This window comes from Sebastes umbrosus, chromosome 16 (assembly GCF_015220745.1).
Source record: "Sebastes umbrosus isolate fSebUmb1 chromosome 16, fSebUmb1.pri, whole genome shotgun sequence".
NCBI classification, from domain to species: domain Eukaryota; kingdom Metazoa; phylum Chordata; class Actinopteri; order Perciformes; family Sebastidae; genus Sebastes; species Sebastes umbrosus.
Genome location: NC_051284.1, coordinates 22,232,511 through 22,257,024, shown reverse-complemented (window position 1 = coordinate 22,257,024; position 24,514 = coordinate 22,232,511). Strand labels below are relative to the sequence as shown.

The 24,514-nt window shown below is 42.2% G+C and overlaps 2 protein-coding genes across 3 annotated transcripts; one reads left to right on the top strand and one right to left on the bottom strand.

The window, feature by feature from the left end:
* Positions 1-395: 395 nt before the first annotated feature.
* LOC119474380 (endophilin-B1-like) lies at positions 396-15,274 on the top strand. 2 transcript variants are annotated; one of them, XM_037746389.1, is made up of 11 exons: positions 396-1,197; positions 1,351-1,492; positions 3,584-3,712; positions 3,827-3,960; positions 4,142-4,234; positions 4,397-4,480; positions 4,586-4,609; positions 4,885-4,974; positions 5,235-5,335; positions 13,476-13,597; positions 14,463-15,274. In XM_037746389.1, the coding sequence occupies exons 1-11, from the start codon at positions 1,141-1,143 to the stop codon at positions 15,092-15,094; spliced, it is 1,608 nt and encodes a 535-aa protein (XP_037602317.1). In that variant the 5' UTR covers positions 396-1,140; the 3' UTR covers positions 15,095-15,274. The 2 variants fall into 2 exon arrangements, with proteins under 2 accessions (XP_037602317.1, XP_037602318.1); XM_037746390.1 differs by lacking the exons at positions 13,476-13,597; positions 14,463-15,274 and adding an exon at positions 6,595-8,289 and having other exon boundaries at positions 608-1,197.
* Positions 15,275-17,232: 1,958 nt separating this feature from the next.
* Positions 17,233-24,302, bottom strand: slc35g2a (solute carrier family 35 member G2a). Its single transcript, XM_037796194.1, has 2 exons — positions 23,949-24,302; positions 17,233-18,831 (listed from the first exon to the last, which is right to left on the bottom strand). Exon 2 carries the CDS (start codon positions 18,803-18,805, stop codon positions 17,429-17,431), a length of 1,377 nt encoding a protein of 458 aa, XP_037652122.1. The 5' UTR covers positions 18,806-18,831; positions 23,949-24,302; the 3' UTR covers positions 17,233-17,428.
* Positions 24,303-24,514: the final 212 nt, after the last annotated feature.

Below are 24,514 nucleotides of genomic sequence, written 5' to 3'. Positions count from 1 at the left end.
GGGAAAACATGTTTCATTTTGCAGCTAAATTCATTGTTTTTCCTGTATTTATAGTAGTTGACTGACTAGCATAGGCGTGTAGAGATTATGCCTTTATTTTGAAGTTCTAACCGGAAGTCTCAGGCACTCTTCTTTTTCTATCAAAGATATCGGCGTTCTCCTGTCAGATTTGTCATTATTTTCACCCTAAACAGCTATGAAAAATCCAAGATCATCTTTTTACAAGTGTGCTGGAGCTTATTTCTGGGAAAACAAGTTGCATTTTGCTTCTAAATTCATTGTTTTTGCTGTATTTATAGTAGTAGAGATTATGCTTTTATTTTGAAGTCCCAACCGGAAGTCTCGGCGCTCTTCTTCTATCAAAGATATCGGCGTTCTCCTGACAGATTTTGTCATTATTTTCACCCAAAACAGCTATGAAAGTCCAAGATCATCTTTTTAAAAGTGTGCTGGAGCGTATTTCTGGGAAAACAAGTTGCATTTTGCTTCTAAATTCATTGTTTTTCCTGCATGTTTAGTAGTTGACTGACTGACTGAGATTATGCTTTTATTTTGAAGTCCTAACCGGAAGTCTCAGGCACTATTCTTCTTCTATCAAAGACATCAGCTGTCTCCTGTCAGATTTAGTCATTATTTTCACCCAAAACAGCTATGAAAGTCACACATTCCGCCTTTAAACAGCTTATTTTGCTGTGAAACGTTAAGGTATTTTAAATAGAAGCTTGCATTTGAGGCAGCAATTTAAAAGTCCCGAGTTAAACCGGTAACGTTACACATTAAATACACGACAAAAAGGACCACTCCTCTAACCGTTGGTGTTCTGAAAAGCAGCCGTTAACGGCCAAACCGAGGTTGTAAACCAGTAGCAACAAACATGTCAGAGGAAGCACTCCATTATGGCTGGAGGATAAACTGACAACAACACGCAGGTGCTTTGCACTTGTCTTCTGCTTGGTGTTAACGGAACCGTAATCTGGCTAACGAGTGGCGGTTAACGGTTGAAGCCATGGCGAGGGCAGCTGGCTGTAGCCGTTGGTCACTACTGGATTTTGAATAGCTAACTAACGGTCGCTGTTGGACCGTTAGTAACGTCTCTGTCGGACCACAGAGGACGGCGCGCGACCTTGGGTGACCGTTGCCATGGATTTGACGCGGTTGGCTGTGGATGCTGGTCAGTTCATCAACCGGGCTGTTCAGGTAAAAACACAAAAAAGTCGACATTAACGTTAGCTAAACTAATAATTTAGGTTAAAGAAACTGCTTATGGTTGCTGTGAATTGTTATTAAACCGTTCTGAGATGTTAATGTCACCCTAATTAGTGTATTATTCTGTTATTCCGTCCGTCCCAGTACACGGAGGAGAGTCTTGGCCAGGCGGAGAAGACAGACTTGGAGCCCGGGTTGGATGAGCTCTTGGTCCGGGTAGACGCCACCAAGACCTGGACAGACCAGATAATCTCCCAGACTGAGGTGTTACTGCAACCCAATGCCGGTGAGAGACTGTAAATGGGTTATTTATTGCTATTAATTAGCTATTTTAAATGATCTGCAGGTCCTGTAAGTCTGTATATATCTTGAATTAAACATACAATTCCTTTTGTTTCTCAGAATTAACGTTAATGATGTCTTAATTAACAAATTCAGTGCACTGACCTCTAGCAACACCTCTCTAGGGAGGTGGGGGGGACGAAGGAGGAGATTATAATGCACTATACTCATTTTTAACAGTCTCCTCTGCACTATATTCAGTTTTAACAGTTTTCTTCATCTCCTTGTATTTTTATATCTGGTATATTTGTTTTGTACTTTGCACTACTAACTTTTTTACTGCCTTTTTACTAACATGTTTTGAACTATGATGCTGGAAACTTGAATTTCCCTTGGGATCAATAAAGTTACTATCTATCTATCTATCAAATATGCAATACATACTGTAGGCCTACCTTACATCCCTGATATATTGGCAGAAAAGCCTGTTTTAGATTAGATATAAATCAAACTGATAAATTATCTACCAGTATTTATGTATATAGTAATTAAAGGTGTTGGTGGATGCTGTGATTTCAATGAGTATCCATATGAACAGGACAATGACTCTGATGAAGACAGGTTCAGGTTCAGGTGACTTTATTTGTACCTGTAAGCCTGTTACCAAAAACTGCTAGGACTTAGTTAAATGAACAATTGCAGCTGGAACAAAGCTGTTCCTGTAGCGCTTTGTTCTACACCTTGGGACCCTAAACCTCCGACCAGATGGGAGAAGCTGGAACTCACCAGACAGAGGATGAGAGTCATCGTGTGAGATGTAGCTGGCTATCCGCTGTAACTGCCTGGTATACATGGACTCTAAACTCAGACCAATATCAGTCAAAACGCGTTGGTCATTTTAAACAATTATTGCCTTGTAAAATAAATCCATTTTAATTTTGCACAAACTCTACAGCGTGCCTTGGATTATTTTTGAAGGAGACTTGCATTTTGTGCTTTTTGAGACCATATTCTACCCATGCAATGAGCCCTTTACGAGACTGAATAAGCACAGTACACTTGAAGGATCCAAAGAGCACCTGTATGTGATTACCACAAAGACCCAGCAACGCTTCTACTCCATTCATATTAACTACTTAAAATCTAAATATAGTATGTTGTACTGCAAACCTACACGTAGAACCATTTTGTCCTGATAAGCACATCATGTTCATGATTGCACCAAACCACAACCGCATGTGCTATCTCCTACAAGTGGGCCCTCACCATTATGGTCTACATAAAGAAACTGAATGATGACTATGGCTCTTTACCTCTGGGAGCCATTATTTCAGCTCTGTTTGCCCTCCTACAATAGATACATCTCCTGTGTGCTCTTCTGTTTGCTTTGACAGTAATTGGCCTGTTTGGATGAATAGGGATGGTTATTCTTTTGCCTCCAAATACATCAGCTAATGGAATTATGAGTGGATGTGGTCTGTAATCTATCAAATAAGGGGACCGTTCAGCTGCCACAAAACAACAATCTCATGTGTTTATTCAGCATCAAGGACGTATTTGCAGATCATCTATAGGCCGAGGGCTTTTAGTCTCTGAAGAATCATCAAATCAGCAGTTTGCAGGCAGCTGCCTACTGTTTTGTTTCATATTATTATTAACTCCACCAGGAGATTATGTATTTGGGCGTGTGTGTGTGTGCATCACTGGGTCTGTCTGTCTGTCCACGGCTATTTTTGCATATTGCTGGACCCATCAGCTTAATATTTTTTGGTGCTCATTTATGCCTGTATACTCAAGGACCTCTTGTGGTTGCGGTAATTCACACTTTTTGAACAAAATATTTTTTAACTGTTTTAAACCGTCATTGACTGCTGACTCCTCACTACTCTTAAACCGGCTGGTAGGGGCCGCGGGTCATTAACAACTGTGTCAGTTTGGACTCTTGTTTCCGCTACAGATTACAAATTGTTCCTCTCTTGATTTGTAAGCATACATAAGACAATTGCATGTTTGTATGTGTGTATAACTATCGCTTAGTAAATGACTAACTGAACCTAGCGCTGACTACCACTGCTCTCTGATCCCTGATGTACAGGAGCACGGTTAGAGGACCGGCTGTACGGGCATCTGGATTGGAGCGTCCCCACTCGGCCTCGTGCACATGAAGTACTGGGAGACGAAATGACCCAGGCTGGGCTGGAGATGGGGTCCAACACACCCTATGGTGAGCATACATTTATGTGGATAATGTTGATCTTTATAATATAGTTCACATCACATCAGTAAATATTTGTCAGTGCGTATTCTTTTTAAACGGCAGTGTGTTTTTTGCGCTCAGGAACTGCTTTACTCAGGTGTGGAGAGGCTCAGAAGCAGCTTGGCGAGGCAGAGAGGAAGTTTGTCCAAAGCACTCACATCCACTTCCTCACCCCGCTGAGGAGTTTCACTGAGGGGGAATACAGAGTCATGCAGGTAATACACACAAAAAACATACACACACTCATCACCGTGGTGCTTAATCGTATTTTTTGGATGTCTCATTGTCAGTAATTGCTTTTATAATCTTTAATATCTTCCATTTTCTTTTTTGTTCATGCTCAGTTTATAAATTGTTTGTATACTTAACATGGTTTTTTAAAAAATGTATTCATAGGATGAGCGCAAGATGTTGGTGAATAAACGTTTGGACTTAGACATAGCTAAAACCAGAGTGAGAAAAGCCCACGAAGCCGACCGAGAGGGCAGAGTGAGTTACAATGTCTTGACCGTCACTTATATAGAAACACAACTTTTAAATAAATATCAGTTTTCTTCAATAAATGTATCATACCTGGATCAATCCAATAAAATCTATCATACAGTACAAATAATATTGTCTCATTCCACCTTCCTGCTTTCTCTTTGTCAGAACCTGAATGCAAACCCGCTGGAAGAGGACTACTTGTCTCACGTCTCTTACATGTTCAGCTTCCTGCGTGTTAAATGGCTAAAGGTCAGTGATGCTAAAGGGACATGAAACATTGACAGGCACAGCTGAACTTGCTGTTTGATCATTGAGTAAGTCACTTGTCCTCCTCTGTCTCTCTCATCCAATCAGATGTGGGCTCAGGAAATCTCTCAGGTACGTTCATGCTTCTCGTTGCATGCACACCGAATCTGATATAAATATTGCCCATGCTGTAAAAGAAGGAAACTATTTTAACACTGCCAGCAGTTATATAAATGTATGGAATTGAGAATGCTCCCATTAGTTGCAGTAATAGTTGTCTTTATATTGTTTAGCTCATTTAGACTTAAGCCCTTCTGGGATTTGTTTTTTGCTATAAAGCTGGCATAATGAGAAAGACCAAATACCGTAAAAGATGATTTTGTGTGTATGTGTGTGTGTGTGTGTAGGCAGAGATGGCGCAGAGGATCTTTCAGAGTCTGTTCGATCGCCAGTCACAAATTACAAGACGAGTTGTGGAAGGAATCAACAACACTCACGTATGTGCACACAAACACAAACAGAAAGAGAGAAAATAAAATCTCTCTAGCTTGGTAGGAGTGTATATTTTTTGTATCAGTAGGTTTTCTTTCTTTGTATACTACTACTCAATACTCAATGCTGAGCAAAACTCTATATTGTTTACTGTTAATACATTTTACCTTAGTTTTCTCTCTATTTTAAAAAAAAATACAAACTCTTTATTCCATCGGTCTTGTGTTTTATGTGCCTTGTAAGGTTTTTGTTGTTGTTTTTTCAGACCAACCACATGCGGAGCCTGATGGACTTTGTGGAAGCTCAGGCCTGTTACTTTGACCAGTGCAACCAACATGCTCAGGAGCTTCAGAAGCAGCTGGCCAGGTCTGTATGTCTGGTTTACAACACCTACTGTACTAGACAGACTAAATCTTTATAGAATTAAAATGATATAAGTCCCAAAGACCAAAGCACCTCTGTTAACAAAGCGCACAGCCAAACCAGCACACAGCTGGACCAACTCACTTATCAGCTGCACAATCAACATCTGCTGCTGCCTGTGGCACCAAACCAACATTTTTTAACAAACTGACCTTAAAGGATGAGCCCCTATTTTGTTATGTTAAAAGTTAAACAGAAACTTTTGTCAGTAGTGTGTGTGGGTGCATGAGTGGGAAATGTGTATGTGTGGGTGTTGTAAAGGTGCAAGACAAACCATAAAGATAAACTAAAGCAACATGCTAAACCAAACCAAATTGGTACCTGTGTGGAGAAAATGAGGGAACTGCAGCACAGCAGACAGAGAGGGAGACTGCAAGCAGCAGCCAGGGCTTTATAGACCGTTTCAACGGATGTTACTTCCTGTCAGCTGATGTCATTCACATACATTGCAACAGGAAATAAACTCAGACACATTTGGAATGTTTGGAATGACATGAAGACAAACGACAGATTTGCAGGGAAAGGCGGGGATTGTCCTGTGAGGAGCTACTGGCAGCTACAGGCATGGCTTAGGTGTGTGTGAGGCGACACAGAGAAGCGACTGTTCATTCGAAACAACAGTTGCGGCACCTGAAGAGGTTAGCGTAGATGCTGCAATAACATCAGATATATCAGAACTGTAGAGTATTTCTTCATTGAAAGATGATCAGAGAACGGCACTGAAGGATTTCCTCGATGGAAAAGATGTTTTCGAACTCCCTGCGATTGGCATAGGTAAGAGTTTGACTGACAGATAATTCATCCAATCACCTGCCAAGTATTTTTTTGAAAGTGCCTGCCCTTTTTCCAAACAGTTTCTAATGACTGCTTCTCAGATTATTCTCTGTAGAAAACATCTGGCGGGTCAGGCTAGGTTTTCACATGATACTGACAAAATGCACTTTCAATGAGCTGTCATTAAGGTCACAGACTTTTTTTATTTGTTTGCTCAGGAAAAAAAAGGAAAATAGTTTAAAACGCTAAATGCCATTCTAAAATGTCTGTATGTACAACATGGGATCCAATCCATTTTATAACCCAGTTGGCCAACGATCTCTGGACATCTGGTCTCATAAAGAACACAAGACTATTGAGAATACATTTTAAAGCAAACTATTTTTTTCTCATTAATGACTTGGTTATGATTTTGTTTCTCCTTGCAGCATTCCAGCAGTCCTCTGCTCCAATAACTGGCAGTCAGCAATTAGTAGTGAAGTCAATCAGCTGCCCACAAGCAACGACGTAGCCAATGAGCCCGTCGGGTTAAATCACGTCACTCCGATTCCCATAATCGTCCACCAAATTCCAGACTTCGACCAGGATTCTTGGACTAGAAATCCACCGCCCGGAACGGAAAAAACAGCAGATTCCTCTGCATCCACACAGCCAAATAACAACAACAATAATAACAACAACACCTTCTTCTCTGATGGCCAAGCAACCAGCCACTGTTCAGTGGTCAGTCAAGTACTTGATCGTGACTCTACACGAACCAACGGAGCAACTGCTGCAATAACCAATGGTGCAGGTAGTTTGACAACAGCTTCTCCACCTTCTGAGCTCAGTGGAACCTCAATCGAGACAGCAAACGCCGTAGCTAGTGACACCATAACAACCGATGACCTGGCTGTTGAGACTCTGACAACCAATGGCATGGCTGCTGAGCCCCAAACAACTAATGAAACCACAAGCGAGGTGCCCACCATTAACGGAGAAGATGTCCAGGAGTCATCAACAGCCAGTCAGGACATGGTTCAGTAGAAATGAATGTCCAGCGGGGGATGTTACACCCAGCCAAAGCCATGTCGGCTGACTTTGATCGGGGCTTCAGCTGATTTAGACCGGTGGATCCGATACGTCAGACTGCATTATAAAGGAACAGTCATTATAACATGATTAATTAATCCCATAGGGACGATGTGAAGTGGTTGTAAAAGTGCTTATTTTTCTAAGCGTGATATAGTGCCACATTCATTTTAGCCTTTAACCATACTCATATATTATTCATGTTGTATGGAAATGATGACTTGTTGTCCCCTCTTGTGGAAATGGATGTAATATTTCCTGACAGACTGTCATATTTGCAGTACGTCATTGTGAAAAGTTGTTTTCGGTCTGTGAAACTAAATCTTCATTTTTACGTTTAGATAAATGAGAGAACTGGTGAAGTTTGGTGCCAAGTATATGTTTGTCAAATTGTTGGTGTGAAAACAGCAATTCACGTGTGGGTCACTTGTGTTTACAGCTTCCCCAGACCAGTTACACCTTTAAAGAGAGTTGTGTACTGTATGTGACTCTGCCACCTCTTGACTCTTGTTACTGCAAGTTGAGGTCATTTTCCATATGAAACATGTTAGTTACATGTGTTTGGGAGTCCAGCGAGGTGCCAAAACACCAAGCTGAACAGGACCTTTATGCTGCAGCATGGTATAAAATATGTTTCCTTGGGTGTTTCCCTGCTGCACAGTCAAATCACATACTCACTTTTACCCTTTTACCCCATTAAGGTGAAATGGGTAGAAGTTTCCAAGGCCAGATGTTGTTAATTTTCTTCGTGAGGGCAGCGGTGCTCTACTGTGGTGTGGGTCCACTCTGGGGACCCTTGATGGAAACACACACATTAATATAGCCTTGACCCTACTGATGTAATCACCCAGTTTTATGATCTAGGCTTTTGTCCCAGTATGTAAAGATGTGTGAGTATGGATAGCAACAGTATTCACAATTCTAGTGGCTGCCAGTTTTAAACTGCGCATCCATGTAGTCATATTTCAGTCACATGTTGTACATTGAGCTGATGTCAGTGTGATTCATGTCAAGATGTGGAAATAAATATGCAAACAGTGATGTCATGTCTATCTGAATCAAGTGTGGATCTTTGTTCTCCAGTTGAGGTGTCCCTGTTATTTTCTCGTTAAAATCTGCTGCTCGCCGCTCACCGATGTATTTTCTCATATCATTTACACACACACGATAATTTCCAGGATGAGGTCTTGATAAGGCTTTCCAGGTCTAGTCTATAGGTAAGGGATAATGTACAGCGAGCCGGTCATTGTTGTGAAATAAACCCAGACGTCTCATCGCCCTGAAGGGGTTTATTTCACAATAATGACACGCTAGCTGTACATTATCCCAGAGTCCGACGTCACAACTGCGCCCATAGCAACGGTCTGCTATAAAGAAATAACAGACCGTACAACGCCGTGATTGACCAATCAGAATCGAGTATTCAACAAAGCCGTGTAATAATAACATTTAAAACCCTGCTGACACACTGTGAAGCTTGGCTTGCTTCACTGATTCCATTATTATTATTAATTGTATTAACAGGATAAGTAGGTCAGGTGGTGTATGACATTCACCACAACCTCAACACATGCACACACACTGAAATACTACTACAATATCACTTACGGAAAGGTGTGTGTGTGTGTGTGTGTGTGTCTCCTGTATTTTGCTCCCACTTCTTTCCTGTCTGAGTCTGTACAAACAGATTAGATCGATCAAGCGCAGGTTATGTGATATTGATCTGAGTGCAGTCAGGAGGCCCGTGGTTCAATAACACCCATAAACACTTCTATTGCACCACTAGATCAGCTCTGCATTTTAGAGGGGCCTCACAGGAGGCACAGCCACAGACAGATTAAATAGTGTGTCGTTCCTGTAACTTCCCTCTGACTCAGCCAGACAAGAATAGATTCTCCTCAATCTGTCCCTAGCTGTTCATGAGTGTGTTTCCGCCACACTGATACAGCAAGTCCTTGCTATGTTTCCTAATTATTTTTATCATTTCCGGCATGCACTCTGTCCGTCAGTAGAGACAGTAGTTCTCTCTCTCTGTCTGGTCTTCTTCAGATTTTATGCTCATGTGTGATACAGGAAGGAAATGTTTTGCAGGTCTGGTTGACATGAGTGAGTTATGAAAGCAAATAAAGGGAATTGGGGTTTGTAATTATATTTGGCTCGGTCCTTTCCTCTACCTGAGGGGCACAGACGGATAACATTTCTATGGATAGGTACAGTATGTTGTTTTATTTTTTATTCAATTTATATTTAACTAGGTAAAGAGAGACCTGGCCAAAAAATTTAGGCAAAACAATACAAAACCAGTCAACAGATAAAACGAAACTAGAAAACAGATAATAATACTGAAATAAGGCTATAAAGACCAGACAATTGAAGTCCCTTACCATAGAGTTTGCGCTACACTCATTTTGAATTCTGCCAGAAATGTCGGGTTAATCAATTTCAATTCCTTCTGCAGACTATTCAAAGTGGCTGGAGCAGAAAATATGAAGGCTTTCTTTCCAATTTCTATCCAAACATTAAGGACACAGCAGATATACTGTGTTTCTTGTGATCTGAGACATTGATTGCGAAGGGAATCTAGCTATGATGTAATTAGCTCAGAATGGCCTTATAAATAAGAAAAAATACTCTAAATACAATCAATTCATGGACAGAGATGGACAGCTAACTCTGGAATAGAAATCACTATGATGTGTGAAGGGATTTAATTTGGTTACAAATCTCAATTCACTACGATGTCCAGAGTACAACATGTGGAGACACGGGTGAACAAATCAGCCAGTAAAATGTGATGAATGAAATACATTCATCAAATCAAATACCTTGATATTTGTAGAAGAACATCTGTTGTCTTGAACTGTAACAATGACCACAATGTCTATAGGCTTCCTTCTAGTATTAGAAAACAACATCAGATGTATCTGCATTCAGCACACGTTTGAGTTGAATGACTGCTAAATATTAAAGACAGACTGTATTTTACAAAGTGCATCTGGGCGAGAAGATCCCCAGGTATACAAAACTGTATCATCTGCATAATAATGAGTATTAATTCCATGTGCGTTAACACCTAGATTATTTATGTAAAAATAAAAAATAAAAGCGCAGGTCTTGAGGTACTCCATTTAGTACAGTAAGCCTGTTTGAACTGTGCCCATTGACTTTGACAAATTCAGTCCTACCCGAGAGATAATTATTAAACCAGTAGGTTCACAGTATCAAAGGCTTTTCTTAGCTCAGATATCTATTTTTTTGAATAACTGTCTCTTACTGCACTGTTTCTAGTAAAGCAATAAGCTAGAACATAATCTTCAACTAATACTGTCTTTTAACATAATTAGACACTAGTATAAGTCGGCAATATTCTTACAATGGCTCTATTGTTTTGCAGTATATTGTATTTCAATCATATCTCCATGGTTCCCTCCCCTCCCCTTCCTACATATTGGGGATGAAAAGGGATACACCCTGTTCTCATAAAACAGGCCTGTGTTGGCTGACTTTGCTGTGTTAGTCTTAGTATGCGGTTTATTCGTCAGTACAGTCCTGTTGCTGTTTTACATCGGCTGTTTTTAGCCAATGAAGTTCTGCTGACAACACCCACTGTCCCAGTTTCCCCTCGCATCCCTGGTTTCGCAAACCAGACGACAGGATCTGTTCTCGTCTAATTCTCTCTGGTCTGTATATAATTAGCGCTAATACATGAGGAATACTCTCATCAAATCCAACTTTCATCATCCATCCCTCTGTCTTCTTCCTCTCTCTGCTATGTTTTCGTCAGTCGTTCATCAATCATCACTCCTCCTCCTCCTCTTCAATGCCAGCTGGTGTGCAGGTGTGGGTGGTAAATAGCGTCTGGTGGCTGCTGATAAATGTAGCTCCACTTTTATGGAGTCATATATGACCTAAATAGAAAGATGACCTATAGAGAGGAAAAAATAAGTGGAAATGCCTCAGATGGGCACCAACGAGAACAAGATGACAACACCAACGGTTTGTGACACTGAATTTTATATCACACCTGCAAATTCTATCATATAAATTTATCGCTTTCCTGAGGGGATCCTAATTATTGTATTTTATGGAAGTGGCCTGGGAAAATGCACACACTCATTCCCACAGTGAGGTATTTTTACTGCAATGAGGAAAGGAAAAAGTACACAATTTTCCCCTGTCCCTCTCTACCTTTACTTTCCAACTATCCTTTCTCTCTTTCTGTACATCTCTTCCGCTGCAGATTCTCTCTTTTCCTGAGATAAACCTGCCAGCTTCCACCCCAAGTAGTCCCTCTGCTCCAATTACTACCTGCCAAACAGAGAAAATCATACACAGTTGTTGGCAAATATGCTGACATCTGCAGGGGGAGCTCAGTCTGGAGGTCTGCAGAGAGTAGAAAGGTCAGGGCTTTTCCTCTGACCTTGACATGTCCTACGTCTGCAGCTTAACCCCAACAACTGTTGACCAGAGCCCTTTGTCTATAAGAATAAGGTCATTTGGTGGAATGTTTAATTGACAAGTTATAAACAAAGCAACAAAATACAATTACAGCCAGAAAGCAAATTTTGCAGTGTTGCTTAGCAACAACATTTAATTTCAAGTGGTAAAAGCATACTCATTGAAAGCTTAAAATAAAATCCAGACTCAGCAATGTTGCAATTTATTTTGGTTATGGGATTTGGTGATGATGCACAGAGCAGGGAGTGACTCTGACTCATCATAAAAAGGCAGACAGACCGAGAGAGAGTGTGGATTGAAATGTCCCGTGAAAATGTAAACAATGGCTGTAGAGGCCAATGAAGCTCACAACAATGGTATGCTCCTTGCAATGACAAAAAAGGACCTATTTGGAGGGATCAGTAGATTTTGGTCATTTGTTACGAAAAAGCAAATTTTAAAGGTCCCATATCATGCTCATTTTAAAGTTCATACTATTTTATGTTTCTACTGGAACATGTTTACATGCTGTAATGTTAAAAAAAAAACTTTATTTTCCTCATACTGTCTGCCTGAATATGCCTGTATTTACCCTCTGTCTGAAACACTCCGTTTTAGCGAATTTCAACGGAATTTCTACGGAATCGCGTTGCTAGGCAACAGCTTGGGTCCATGTGTACTTCCTGTCAGCTGATGTCATTCACATACACTGCAACCGGAAATAAAATGGGACACATTTAGAATATTTACGTTTAAAACTGTGAAATGGTCTAAATACTGTATATTTGTGACATCACAAAATTACAGAAATCCTGACAGCTTGTCTCAAAGACAGTTTCTGAATACGGGCTGTGTATTTCTCCATGGATTGAGCATTTTGATACTTTCACAGAATTTATATAGCACTTATAATAAAAAAGACATGAAAATCTCACTTTTTACAACATGGGACCTTTAAAGAAGAGTAACTCAATTTATATTGTAGTCTACATATTGTGTGTTTCTATATAGGTTTATACATAACTGTATATCTTTTCTATGTAGATATAATATAGTTTTTCCTTAAGTGTGCGGCCTACTACTATTATTAGTATTTTTTTTCCTTGCTGTATTCATTTTAATACAATTTTTTATTTTCTTCTAATTTGATTTCTTTGTCTTCTTTATACAATTTCTAGGAGCTACAACCACATTTTAGTGTACAATCCCTCTTTTGTATAATAACTATAAAGCTGAACCCTGACAGAATTTAAAACTCAAATATATGAACAAAATATTAAAATTTAAGAGCAACTATCTAAAGTTTGCTACCTTTAGCCAACATTAGCCACCATAAGCTACTGGCCATATCAAACCAAGTAAGGCTATCTCTACTTCCATATGTTGCATGTTCTTGCTTCAAAGAAAGTTCTATAAGCAAATGAAACATATTCATTTAAACAGTTTTCTTCTCCCTCCATCCATTTCTTTTCAGATTTCCGTGTCCTGCGGTACTGTGACTCTCCCTTTCTTTCCTCATAATGCCCCTATTTCCCACTAAGTTTGACTTTTGACATATTACCTCCACCGAAGCATGACTCACCCAACCCCCACAGCACCCCCACTTCTGTCCCACCCTGCTTGACTTCCCTCCTTCTTCCCTTGTGCTGAGTTTATAAGTCAGCACCCGCAACAGTTGGCTCAGTTTAAAGAGCTTTACATACAGTGAAGGGGGAGCAGACAAACACATCTGATACAGATACTTTCGTGACATTTTTAAAAGCAACACAGTCAGTCGGAGCTTCATCATGCATGTGTTCAGGATCTGGCGTGTGCTGTGTGTGCTCGGCTTTGTGGGTGCATCCTTTTGTGTGAATGAGATTGAGTATGAAGGAAACTACGCAGACCACTATGACAACGAGATCTCTCAGGACCAGCAGGAGGGTGAGTTTTGTTGTTCTTTTGTCTCTTTTGTTGTTTGAACAGATGGCTCATTGTGAAGAATTTATCCTCAGCTGCCATGCCTGATTTCATTAAGCCAATAAAATAAATCTTATGTGTTTTGTTTAAGAATTCATCAACACGCTTTGATTTATTAGTTTTGGAAGATAAGTAAAGGTGTCCTGCAGGGGTCTATTCTGGGTCCCCTTGTATTCACTATATACATAAAAAACATCTCTGCCAGTCAACATTCTAATGTACATTTTTATGCAGATGATACCATCTTAAGCCATCATAGACGGGACTTGCATTGTACGTTATTTATGTAAAAACCTCTACTGGAAAAACTATCTTTGCTCTCTCTGATCACAATAGAGTAAATATTATGTCAGGTCAGAGGTCATTTTAGTTTTAGCTGTAAGGCATATTCAAACGAAAAACAGGTTTTAAATACTGCAAAATGGAATGAGTAACATAAAGTTAGCAGTCCCTGTAAGAACTGCTGAGTATTTTATTAGTACCTGATTCATACAGTGATTTTGCAGTATATCCCAGGCTGTATTATCAAGTGTTACCGACTTAACATACAGTTTAAACATAGATAAACACATTAAAATTAGCAACAACCTACTGTTTACATTTACAATGCAGTGGTTCCACGTATAGTGTTTTAATTTTAATTTCAAAACTTTTTGTTACTCATCCCATTCAGTAGCATTTAAACCCTGTTTTCCCTGCTACGTTTAAACATGCATAACAGCTAAAGTTAAAATGACCTGTGACCTGATATTATTGTTAATGTTAGTACATTTTCAGCTACCTATGGGACTGTATGTAACTGATACATCCCTGTGGTTATTGTCTACAGAGGAAACTCCAACCACGCCATGCCAGGCTGCAGATTTCTCCCGCTGGGACAAGCTTTTCATCGCTCTGGAGGACTCCCACATGAGGCAGAACATGCTGATGGAGTCTCTGGAGCAATGCTGTGGAGGAATGGTCTCTTTCAGGTCCCAGCTGGACAAGCTTGCTAGGGGGACATGCCAGCAGTGTCTACCCAGCCTGGAGACAGCGTGCAGGGCGCCAGCCGAGCAAACGAGCGTCAGGCTTCAACAAGGCTTGCTAGAGATCCGGGAGGAGGAGGCAGAGAGGGAGAGGAGGTTAAATGCGACCTTGCACCAGCTTCTGCACAGCGGCCATGAGGGGAATGCCCGTCTGAAGCGGCTGGAGGAAGGCAGAGGCCACAGAGCAGAGCCGATGGGGCACAAACCAACACCGAGACCTGGAGGTTTAGGGGCAGCATTTGGCCTGGGGATGAAGCCGTTCACATCTGGCCTGATAGAGCAGGAAGTGACTTCACCGATGGACATGGCCACAATGCAAAAGGCCCTGGTTGCCATAGCAACAGAGCTGCAGAAGGTTCACCTGCAGCTGAGCAGAGTGATAGAGCAGGCAGGAAGGACAGAGGAGACACATGAATTGCCCAGAGGGAAAAAATAAAAAAAGATTGACTGGGGACACTCCAGTGATAATGATTTTGCACATACTCAGTTTTTAATGTTGTTTTTAAGAGGCCTTTTTTATGTGTGAGCTTGTTTTTGTTTGGTGACAATGAATTTAAATGTACCATAATTGTTGTGGGTTTTACTGTAATGAATAAAAACTAATTAAACAACCTAATCAGCCTCATGGAAAGGTTTCCTCCCTCCTCCCACACAGCAATCAACTCATTTTAGAGCCACATACTTAGATGTTCATGCACATTGCCCACACTTTCATTTGTCAGTGCATGTGTTTTGTCCTTCCCTGAACGTGCCAGAGTTTACACCATGTTTGTGCGGTTGTGGTGGTGTCTGCAGATACCGAGAACCGCAGGGTAGTGTGTTAGAGGCTCTGGATTGTGTTCAATTCTGGGCAGGTCTCTCCCTCTCATTAGCTGCTTTAAGAGTGTCTGAATGCAAAGAGGCCACGACTTACAATGCTCAGAGTGTTTATGATTTATGAAATCCTGCCAGAGCTATTACACCGCCGCCCGCCCGTCCCTCCTGCTGCCGCACACAAACACACACGTTCATTGTTATAAACCACACAATGTTGACTGAAGGTACTCTGTGTATTTTACAGTTTCTGTGTGATGGTCCGTTGGTCCCTGATCACCTCTTCATTTATTTTTAAAGTATTTATATGTTTGTTTTGGAGTTTTAATAGAGAAGCAGAGAGGACAAAAAAGAAAACTGAGGAGGAAGACAGGAAAATCAGTGACGGAAGAAGTATTCAGATCCTTAACTTAAGCAAAAGCAGCAATACCACAAAATGTAACTAAAGTTTCAGAAGAGCAAAAGTACTCATTGTGCAGTAGAAAGACCTCAGTCTTATATAGTGATATATTATTACATGTTATATTATTTAATAACGACTACTGATGTATTAACCTGTAAGCAGCATTTTAATGTTGCAGCTGATGAAGACGGCGCTAATTTGAAGTAAGTTATATACATTTAGGTAGTTTAATCTCCAACAAAACATCATAATCTACTTTGTCAAATGTTAATCTTAACCTGCAGAGTAACTAATAAGATGTCAAATACATGTAATGGAGTAAAAAGTACAATATCTTCCTCTAAAATGTAGTAAAACAAGTATGCATAAAATAGAAATATTGAAGTGAAAGATTGTGCTTGACTAAATGTGCATAGTTACATTTCATCACTGGGCAAAACATACAGCAAAAAAGAACATTTGAACCGTATGTGATTTTAATTAGGCCAGCACACTGACATCACACAAATATTTTCACTAATGAAAGGCTTACAACCATGGCATGCCTGTGTCCTTGTGCCCATGCCTGTGTGTGTATATGTATGTGCACTTGTCCTTATAAATCAGCAGCTGGATGGAGAATTCCTGGCCTTTTCTTAAATGTCAGAACGAACAAGATGCAGTAACAAGGACAGTAGTTATATCTCATGGCCAGACTTCCTACTATTAAATGTGGGGGCACTTGTTTTCATTAAAAGTCTCCATCTGTGCAGTGTGAATGTGGATTTTAGTGAATGGAAGCTTCGTCATGTCATCTCACGTTGTCGCTTCATTCATTTTTAACACCGAAAAAGAGACAAAGAGGAAAAAAAGTAAAGCAGGAGGCTAATGATGACGAAAATAGAGGAGGAGAGGCCCAGAAGAGAAGAGTAACGGTGCTTATGTGTCTGACAGGTAAGACATAATGACTGTTCCCTACACATAGAACAATGTTTTTATCAGCCAGCTGGCCAGACACACTGCACAATACCCAGCCGCCGTCAGCCTCGCTTTCTGCCCTGGCTTCCTTGTCTTTCATCTCTGTTTCGTCATCTGCCATCGCTCCCCTATCTCTCCTGCTTCTTATCTGTATGCCAGTCCCATCATCTTCTCTCTCTCTACCCCCGTTTATCTTCCTCTGATTGTGTCTCTCGCTCTTCTCTCTTGCCTCCCATCTCCTGTTCTCTCTGTCTCTTCCCAGCAGCCAAATATATGGCATCAATCCTCGGCCAACCCTCAGCTGGCTGGTAAAAGTGACTGACATTACACTCTTGCGAAATGTAGCCAATATATACGCACACACTTAAGGAGGTGAGATACTTATTACAAGTGGCTTCAGGTATGCGTTGTGTTCATCAGAGAGATTTTAATGTCACATCACATAGTCACTATAACAGACAACACGATATTGGCACTTTCTCAAAAGCAAAGAGGACGATACAAAATAGATAAAGCTCCAATAAACATTTAGCAGTCTCTTATGTACACTGGAATCAATCTCATGACGGTGGGAGTGAGGGGAAGACGAGGAGGTGTCTATTTGATGGGAGAGTCCAGAATCTCCTCATACTCCTCCCTTTGGCGCCGCGCTCCCCCACGAGCCGGCAGCAGCTTTATTGCCACCAGCCAACCGACGCTCAGTATGACCATCACGTTCCCGACGACCTCGGGCGCGGTGGGAGCCAGCGGCAGCACAGCCAGATGCAGCAGCATGGCGACAGGTACTTCCAGGCTCTGAGAGGCGGAGACCAGAGCCGGGTGGAGTCGGGTGAGGGCGTGCGTCATCCCCAGAAAGGCTGTTACCGAGCAGGCGACCAGGCCCAGGACCAGGCCCCAGGCTGGGGCGCTCATAGGCCAGGACCAGCCCTCCTGGAGCAGAGCCAAGGAGGCCGGGGCGAGCAGGCAGCCTGTCCAGCTCACTGTGAACAAAGCTGTGCCCACTCCCACCCTCTCTTTCAGGGAACGATACCCAACCAGTGCCAAAGCCATCCACAGCCCCGCAAGAGCCGAAAGAGACCAGCCGAACGCGCCCCTCCAGAACGCGACCGGGTCAGTCGGCGAATCCGTATTGCTCTCGTCTGCTGTGGGAAGTAACACAAGCCCCAAACCGCACAGCCCTGCGGCTATGGTGATCCCATCAGCCAATCCCAGCCTCTCCTCCAGGAGCAGGAAGGCCAGGGTCGCCGACAGCGCCGTGGTTGCCAGGCGCCAGGTCGTCGTGGCGTCTCCAGGAGAGACGAAGGTTAAGGACGAGTAGGCGCAGCAGAGGGAGAGAGAGTAGGCAATGCCGTAACAGAGCAGACGTAGGCGGTAGCCCTGCGGTCCGAAAGGGTTCTCACCCCTGTGCAGCGGTACGGCCACAGAGAGGAGCTGGAAGATGGAACGAACCAAGAGCAGGAACAGGGGGCCCAAGCTGAAGCGTTCAGAGGCCAGGCGGGTCAGAACAATCAAACAGCCGTGAGCCAGCGCCGCGCCGAGCAGCCCCACCCAGGTGAGCCGAGACGCAGACACAGACGCCTCCCCGAAACTGGCCAGCTGTTCCCCTACCCCTTTCCCGGACCCCTTTGCTGCTCTGACTTCCCCCTCGCTCCCATCTCCTCCTCCTCCTCCTCCCCCAGCAGCAGCCGGGGGTCTGTTAGTCGTGTCCTTGTCTTTGTCTTTAGAGCCAAACAGAGTCAGAGGCCACTTCCTGCTCTCCGTCAGCTGCTTCTTATCTGACGTCTCCTCCAGGAAGGAGCCAAAGTCCTCAAAAGACGGAGCGTCATCGTAGCCCTCGTCCCCCGGCTGGGGGAAGTGGGTGTGTACTCCAGGTTGAGGGGAGTAGGGGGCGTGCGTGGCATATTTGGCTGTGACGGTGTGAGGGTGGATCTTTACTCTCTTCTTAGAGCTGGTCAGGAGGTGAGTGGACTCCATTTTGAAACTTCAGTGACGACAGACACCTGCGAGGGAAGAGAAAGGACACTTTTAGAGCCACGTACAAGATTTATTTCACGCACGCACTCCTGCAAATCCTCTCTCTGCTTTCTCTCTCACGCCGTCCCTTACTGGGATCCCGCTTGATATCTCATATATCTTTAATATCCGAGATAATAATAGCAGTGACTCACTTCTTCCCATGTGCCCCGTGTGTTTGGCAGGGAATGAACGTAAGCTCTGGCCGTCTGAGCAATCACCAGTTTAATTGTTTTTTCTGTTTCGTGAGAGTTCACATTGAGTTCATATTCATACAGAACCATAATGGTAGATTAACAAATCTATCTATTATCTCGCCTTTTAGTCTCCTTGGCTGAACATGACCTTCAAGGATTGTTGGCAATGACAATTACGTAAGCAAGAGCTTCCTGCCTCATTTGTCTTTTATCTCTCTGTCTGTCTAACAATTTATTTCTCCCTCTGTCTCTTTCTCCTCCCCTCCCTCACGTTATGCGTTCAAGCGGGGAAAATAAGAATCATAAAAGCATTGTTGACATTCTCAATCTGTCGAAACAATAGATATGTCAGCTTTTACAAAAAAAAAAAACAAGTAAATGAATCCCATCCGTCTCATCTAATACCTCCTTCTCAACCATCTCACATCCACTCCTTCCCTTCAAGATCCTGCTCCGGATGATTAACTTATAACCGATGTAGTAATAATCGCTCTCTGCAGCAGCACAATATGGCCATGCAGGTGCTGTACGGCACATACCCACTGCTGCATTTCAGGTTGTAAAACACTAAGCAGATCAGCGGTTTCTCTGGGAATGGGGAATACTTTCCCACGACATAATGTTTATTCATGCAAAGGCATATGGAGCGTAGAGCTCAGTTATTTCCCTGGAGTTACAAAGTATTACTCAACAGTAATTTGGCTACCTAAACACAGCAAGTGAACTACATGACTTATTGATATACAGCACCTGCACACTCAATCTAGTGATCTAGAATTAATTTAAAAAAAAATGTATAGACTGATAGAAAAATAATCCCTCTCAATCATCACTTATGCCCCTTTTGTTTAACATCTACATGCTCCCACTGGGTCAGATTTTTGAGAACAACAAAATAAATTACCATAACTATGCAGACGACACACAAATTTACATAACTCTATCACCAGGAGACTACAATCCAATACAAGCACTGAGTGAGTGCATTGAACAAGTCAATAATTGGATGTGCCAGAATTTTCTTCCGCTGAACAAAGACAAAACTGACGTCGTAGTTTTTGGAGCCAAAAAGGAAAGATTAAAGGTTAGTGCTCACCTACAATCTGTAATGTTAAAAAGCTCGGACCAAGCCAGAAACCTTGATGTAGTCATGGACTCTGACCTGAGCGTTAACAGCCATATTAAGACAATTACAAAGACAGCCTTCTATCACCGGAAGAATATAGCAAGAATTAGAGGACTGATGTCTCAGCAGGAATTGGAAAAACTAGTCCATGCATTTATCTTCAGCCGACTTGACTACTGTAACGGCGTCTTTACTGGTCTTCCTAAAAAATCGATCAGACAGCTGCAGCTGATTCAGAACGCTGCAGCTGATTCAGAACGCTGCTGCTAGAGTCCTCACTAAGACCAAGAAAGTGGATCATATCAGACCAGTTCTGAGGTCTCTACACTGGCTCCCTGTCTCTCAGAGAATTGATTTCAAAATACTGCTGCTGGTTTACAAAGCACTAAATGGTTTAGGGCCAAAACCTTTCAGGTCATCTGGATCAGGTCTACTTAGTGTCCCCAGAGTCAGAACTAAACATGCAGAAGCAGCGTTCAGTTTTTAAGCACCAAATATTTGGAACAAGCTCCCAGAAAACTGCAGGACCGCTACAACTCTGAGTTCTTTTAAAACAAAGCTTAAAAATGTTCTGTTTGCTGCTGCCTTTAATTAAACCAGATAATGATCTGATACTGCACTAGAGCTTTTACTCTTTTGTGTTTTATTCTATTTTAGCTTCTATCCTAGCTTTTATTTTTAGCTTGTTTTTATTTTCTAATCTTTAATATTTTTATGTTTTATGTTTTTATACCTGTTTTAATTATGTCTTAATGTTCTTTTGCACTTTGTCGCAATGTTCTTGAATGTTTATGTAAAGCACTTTGAATTGCCCTGTTGTTGAAATGTGCTATCCAAATAAAGCTGCCTTGCCTTGCCTTGCCTTGCTTATGATAGGTGTGTGTCCGTAGTTTGACGAGAGCAGCGCTGAGCCACAGCCAGCAGACAGGAAGCCTGCATTCATTCAAAATCCGGCAACTCGGCACCATCCTGCAGAATTATGCGGAGTTGTGTGGAGTAAGTTGTGAGCTTTAGAACGTAACCGCCGTGAAAAAATCACAAAATAACGTTTTATTTCTCTGATTCGTTACTTAGTTCTCTAACGCCGCTCCCTCTCTTAAGTCACTCTCTCCCTCACTCGCTCGCTTGTTGAGCCGACGAGGAGTGGCCAACTTTGAATGCGGCATGTTTACAAACAGCAACCGACAACGGTTACATATTATACCTTTAATCACAAAATGTGTAATTTAGTAACATCCGTGCTCTGGTGATTTTTACCAGGTATAATGTTTACCTTGTTCACTATCCTACTTTAAAACGTATGCTAACATTAGCTAATTAGCACAAAATGCAAAGTATAGCTGAGGCTGATGGGAATGTCATTTGTTTACAAACCAAAGTATTGAACAAACTGAAATTTTGACCTAATGATGGCGCAAGATGAAAAGTGAATATGTGTACCATCCATTCAATAGTTGTTGAGAGACACTCAAAACCACCAATGTCAACCTCTTGGTGGCACTAGAGAAAAAATCGGAGCATCACCAAAGTCTTTAGGAAACATCGTTAGGTAACCATGAATGTCTTTACCAAAGTCTGTGCCAATATATTCGATAGTTGTTGAGAGATGTTTGACTGAACCACAGTGATGACCGACCGACATTGCCGTACCTATAGAGCCAAGTCGCTGGCTATAACTCACAAGAAAGAGCAAAACCCTTAAGATACATGACAAATACTAGAAGTAGGCCATAAAGGTAAGATATTTGATCACGTTATAAGACATTTTATGTGCAATATGAATATGTATCATGATAAAGTTGGATTTTATGGATAAAATAACTTGAGAAAAAGGTCTGTTTTTGGCTCATCCAGCAAATTAAACACCTGACAAAACAAGGTATTTCATGTAAAAATCATATCAAAAAATGATGTTGCCACAAATCAATCCTGTACATTGATTGCCCACTCTCTCTGACGATTCAAAAATGTATAATTACCATACCTGCATGGCAAAGGTGCATCACATCAGAATACAAAACCATCTTTTCAGTTTCACTATATTTTCCTGATGTGACTGCAGCAGACAGTTTTGGCAGCTCGCTGCTGTTTCCCACATCGTTGGTGGTGCAGTCCTTTTGATTTGGTAGGAGCACGGGTCGGGGAGGCTGTGAATTTGTGGCCGGCTACGTGGCCTTTACTCTCCCCGGAGACGTAGAGTATTCACACGAATCAGCCTCAATTGCCCCGTTACAAATCACAAAGGCTAGAAGGGTCATGCTGTGAGTGCTGCTAATGGCAAAGAGCTCGTGAGGTATTTAATGTAAAATATGATATATGGCTCTCTTTTGAAAATATGGGTTTTTGAGGGAATTGTACTCAATTAATTCCTTCTGAAATCACTCGAAAGTGTGCCCTGCACTAAATCATGATTTCACAACTTCACAGCTCGCTGAATGAAGTAAAAAAAAATAACAGCAGGTATGAGTTTGCACCGATGACATTTGAGAAGTCATTTACCACAACCACCATGGGTTAGATGCAACCGGATCTGCTGCTCTGTGAACACACAAAGAGCATAAAGAGATCAGGATGTTCCGGTCTCCTCTCACTCGGTAGTATTTTACTGATCTGAATGATGCAGCCTGCCTCTGCAATGCTGCTTCCACTGCTGCTGAAGCTCTCAAACGCTTATTGTTTCACACCTTACACTAAAGTGAGCCGCTAGTATCTAACGCCAGACCTGCACAATGAGAGGACAGCAGCAGGTGCAGCTCAATGGATTTACAGAGAATACTCTTCTGATGAAATCTGGCAGAAAATACTGTAATCGCACACTGTCCTCCTGGTGTATTCACAATGCATCTTCTACTATATTTGATTTGAAACGCATTAACATCATCGATATGGACTATTAATAAGCCAAACGCTTTATGAATGGTACTCCTAAACTGTTAAGAATCGACATGTCTGAAAGCATTATGCAGCTGCCTATAGCTTATTTATTCAAAGTAAGACTGATTAGAGCTGCATAATATATCATTCTGGAGGTAATACATGTGTCTCTGTGTTCTTTGCTTAAGGGTTATTGCATGTTATTATGTAAATCAATGTATATATGTGTGTTTAAGTGATGAGTGTGTGTGTCTGTATGTGAAGGGAGATGTTATTTTCAAGGTTATCAATGTTCCTCGGTGATGCGCCCCTGTGACGCCAGAGGGTTCACACACACACACACACACACACGCACACACACACACACACACACACACACACACACACACACACACACACACACACACACACACGCACACACCATACACACACACACACACACACGCACACACACACACACGCACACACGCACACACACACACACACACATGGGGGGAAACAGAGGGGTTGAGCTGCTGCTTGTCTTGGCTCGTTTAAATCCAGTTGAATGGTCGTTTTACATCATAAAGCATCATATCTTCCCTATACCGTATGCAACGCCCGCACCTGCAGGGACGCCGGTTCGATTCCCGCTCCTGGCACACTGTGAGGGTTTTCTTTTAAGCGTCCACCAAACAGCATGTATGTGCATGTGTGCATGTGTGTGTGTGTGTGTGTGTGTGTGTGTATGGTGTTGTAGTCTACAGTGACTGTCCGACCCGTGACCCATGACGAATTCTTGAATGGAGAGAGAAGTGCGCGCTCTCTCGCGCTCTGCATGCGCCTGCAGATTGACACAATTGGTTTCCCAATTAGTGACCTGCTGCAATTTCGTGTTGTTACACAATGTGGTCCAATCACAACTCACCTGCTTGAACTTCACTCTCGGCGTTCAGCCTCAGTCATTTTGCATCTCCACTGCTCCATCACCTCTGCTTGGCCATTTGCTGCTGCTATCCTCTCCTCCTCCTCCTCTTCCTCTTCTTTCTCCTGCGGCAGGCGACAGTCAATAGTCTCCTCAAGGGCACCGCGACGCGACGCGACACGCCTCCTCCGCCTGGCCACAGACCCTGCGGTCACCTCACTTCACTCTGCGGGAGGAAGATGTGTGTTTTATGGCGACCTGCTGCCCGTCCATCACCCTCTGAGCACTGATACAGATGCTCCTCCTCAGCTTGGCCAGAGAGAGAGAGAGAGAGAGAGAGAGAGAGAGAAAAGGAGGAGGAGGGGGGACTAAAATAACGTCTGAGCATGCGTGTCTTTCACTCAACACCAGCACCCCTGATCATTGTAGCCTATGTTATGTGTCATCCCCACTTTGTGTGTGAGTGTGAGAGTGTTGCAGCTGGAAGGGGTCATAGACTGTATAAAATACACAACACCACACTATAAGTGTGTCTGTCTCATTACATCCTTTCTTATTGTATCTCTTGT

Excerpts from the sequence above, each read along its gene's own strand:
- LOC119474380 (XM_037746389.1), top strand. The coding sequence starts at position 1,141 with ATGGATTTGACGCGGTTGGCTGTGGATGCTGGTCAGTTCATCAACCGG. Across the intron at positions 3,713-3,826 it reads GGGGTCCAACACACCCTATG|GAACTGCTTTACTCAGGTGT; the intron begins GTGAGCATACAT and ends TTTTGCGCTCAG. Across the intron at positions 5,336-13,475 it reads CTTCAGAAGCAGCTGGCCAG|GATCTGGCGTGTGCTGTGTG; the intron begins GTCTGTATGTCT and ends GCATGTGTTCAG.
- slc35g2a (XM_037796194.1), bottom strand. The coding sequence starts at position 18,805 with ATGGAGTCCACTCACCTCCTGACCAGCTCTAAGAAGAGAGTAAAGATC.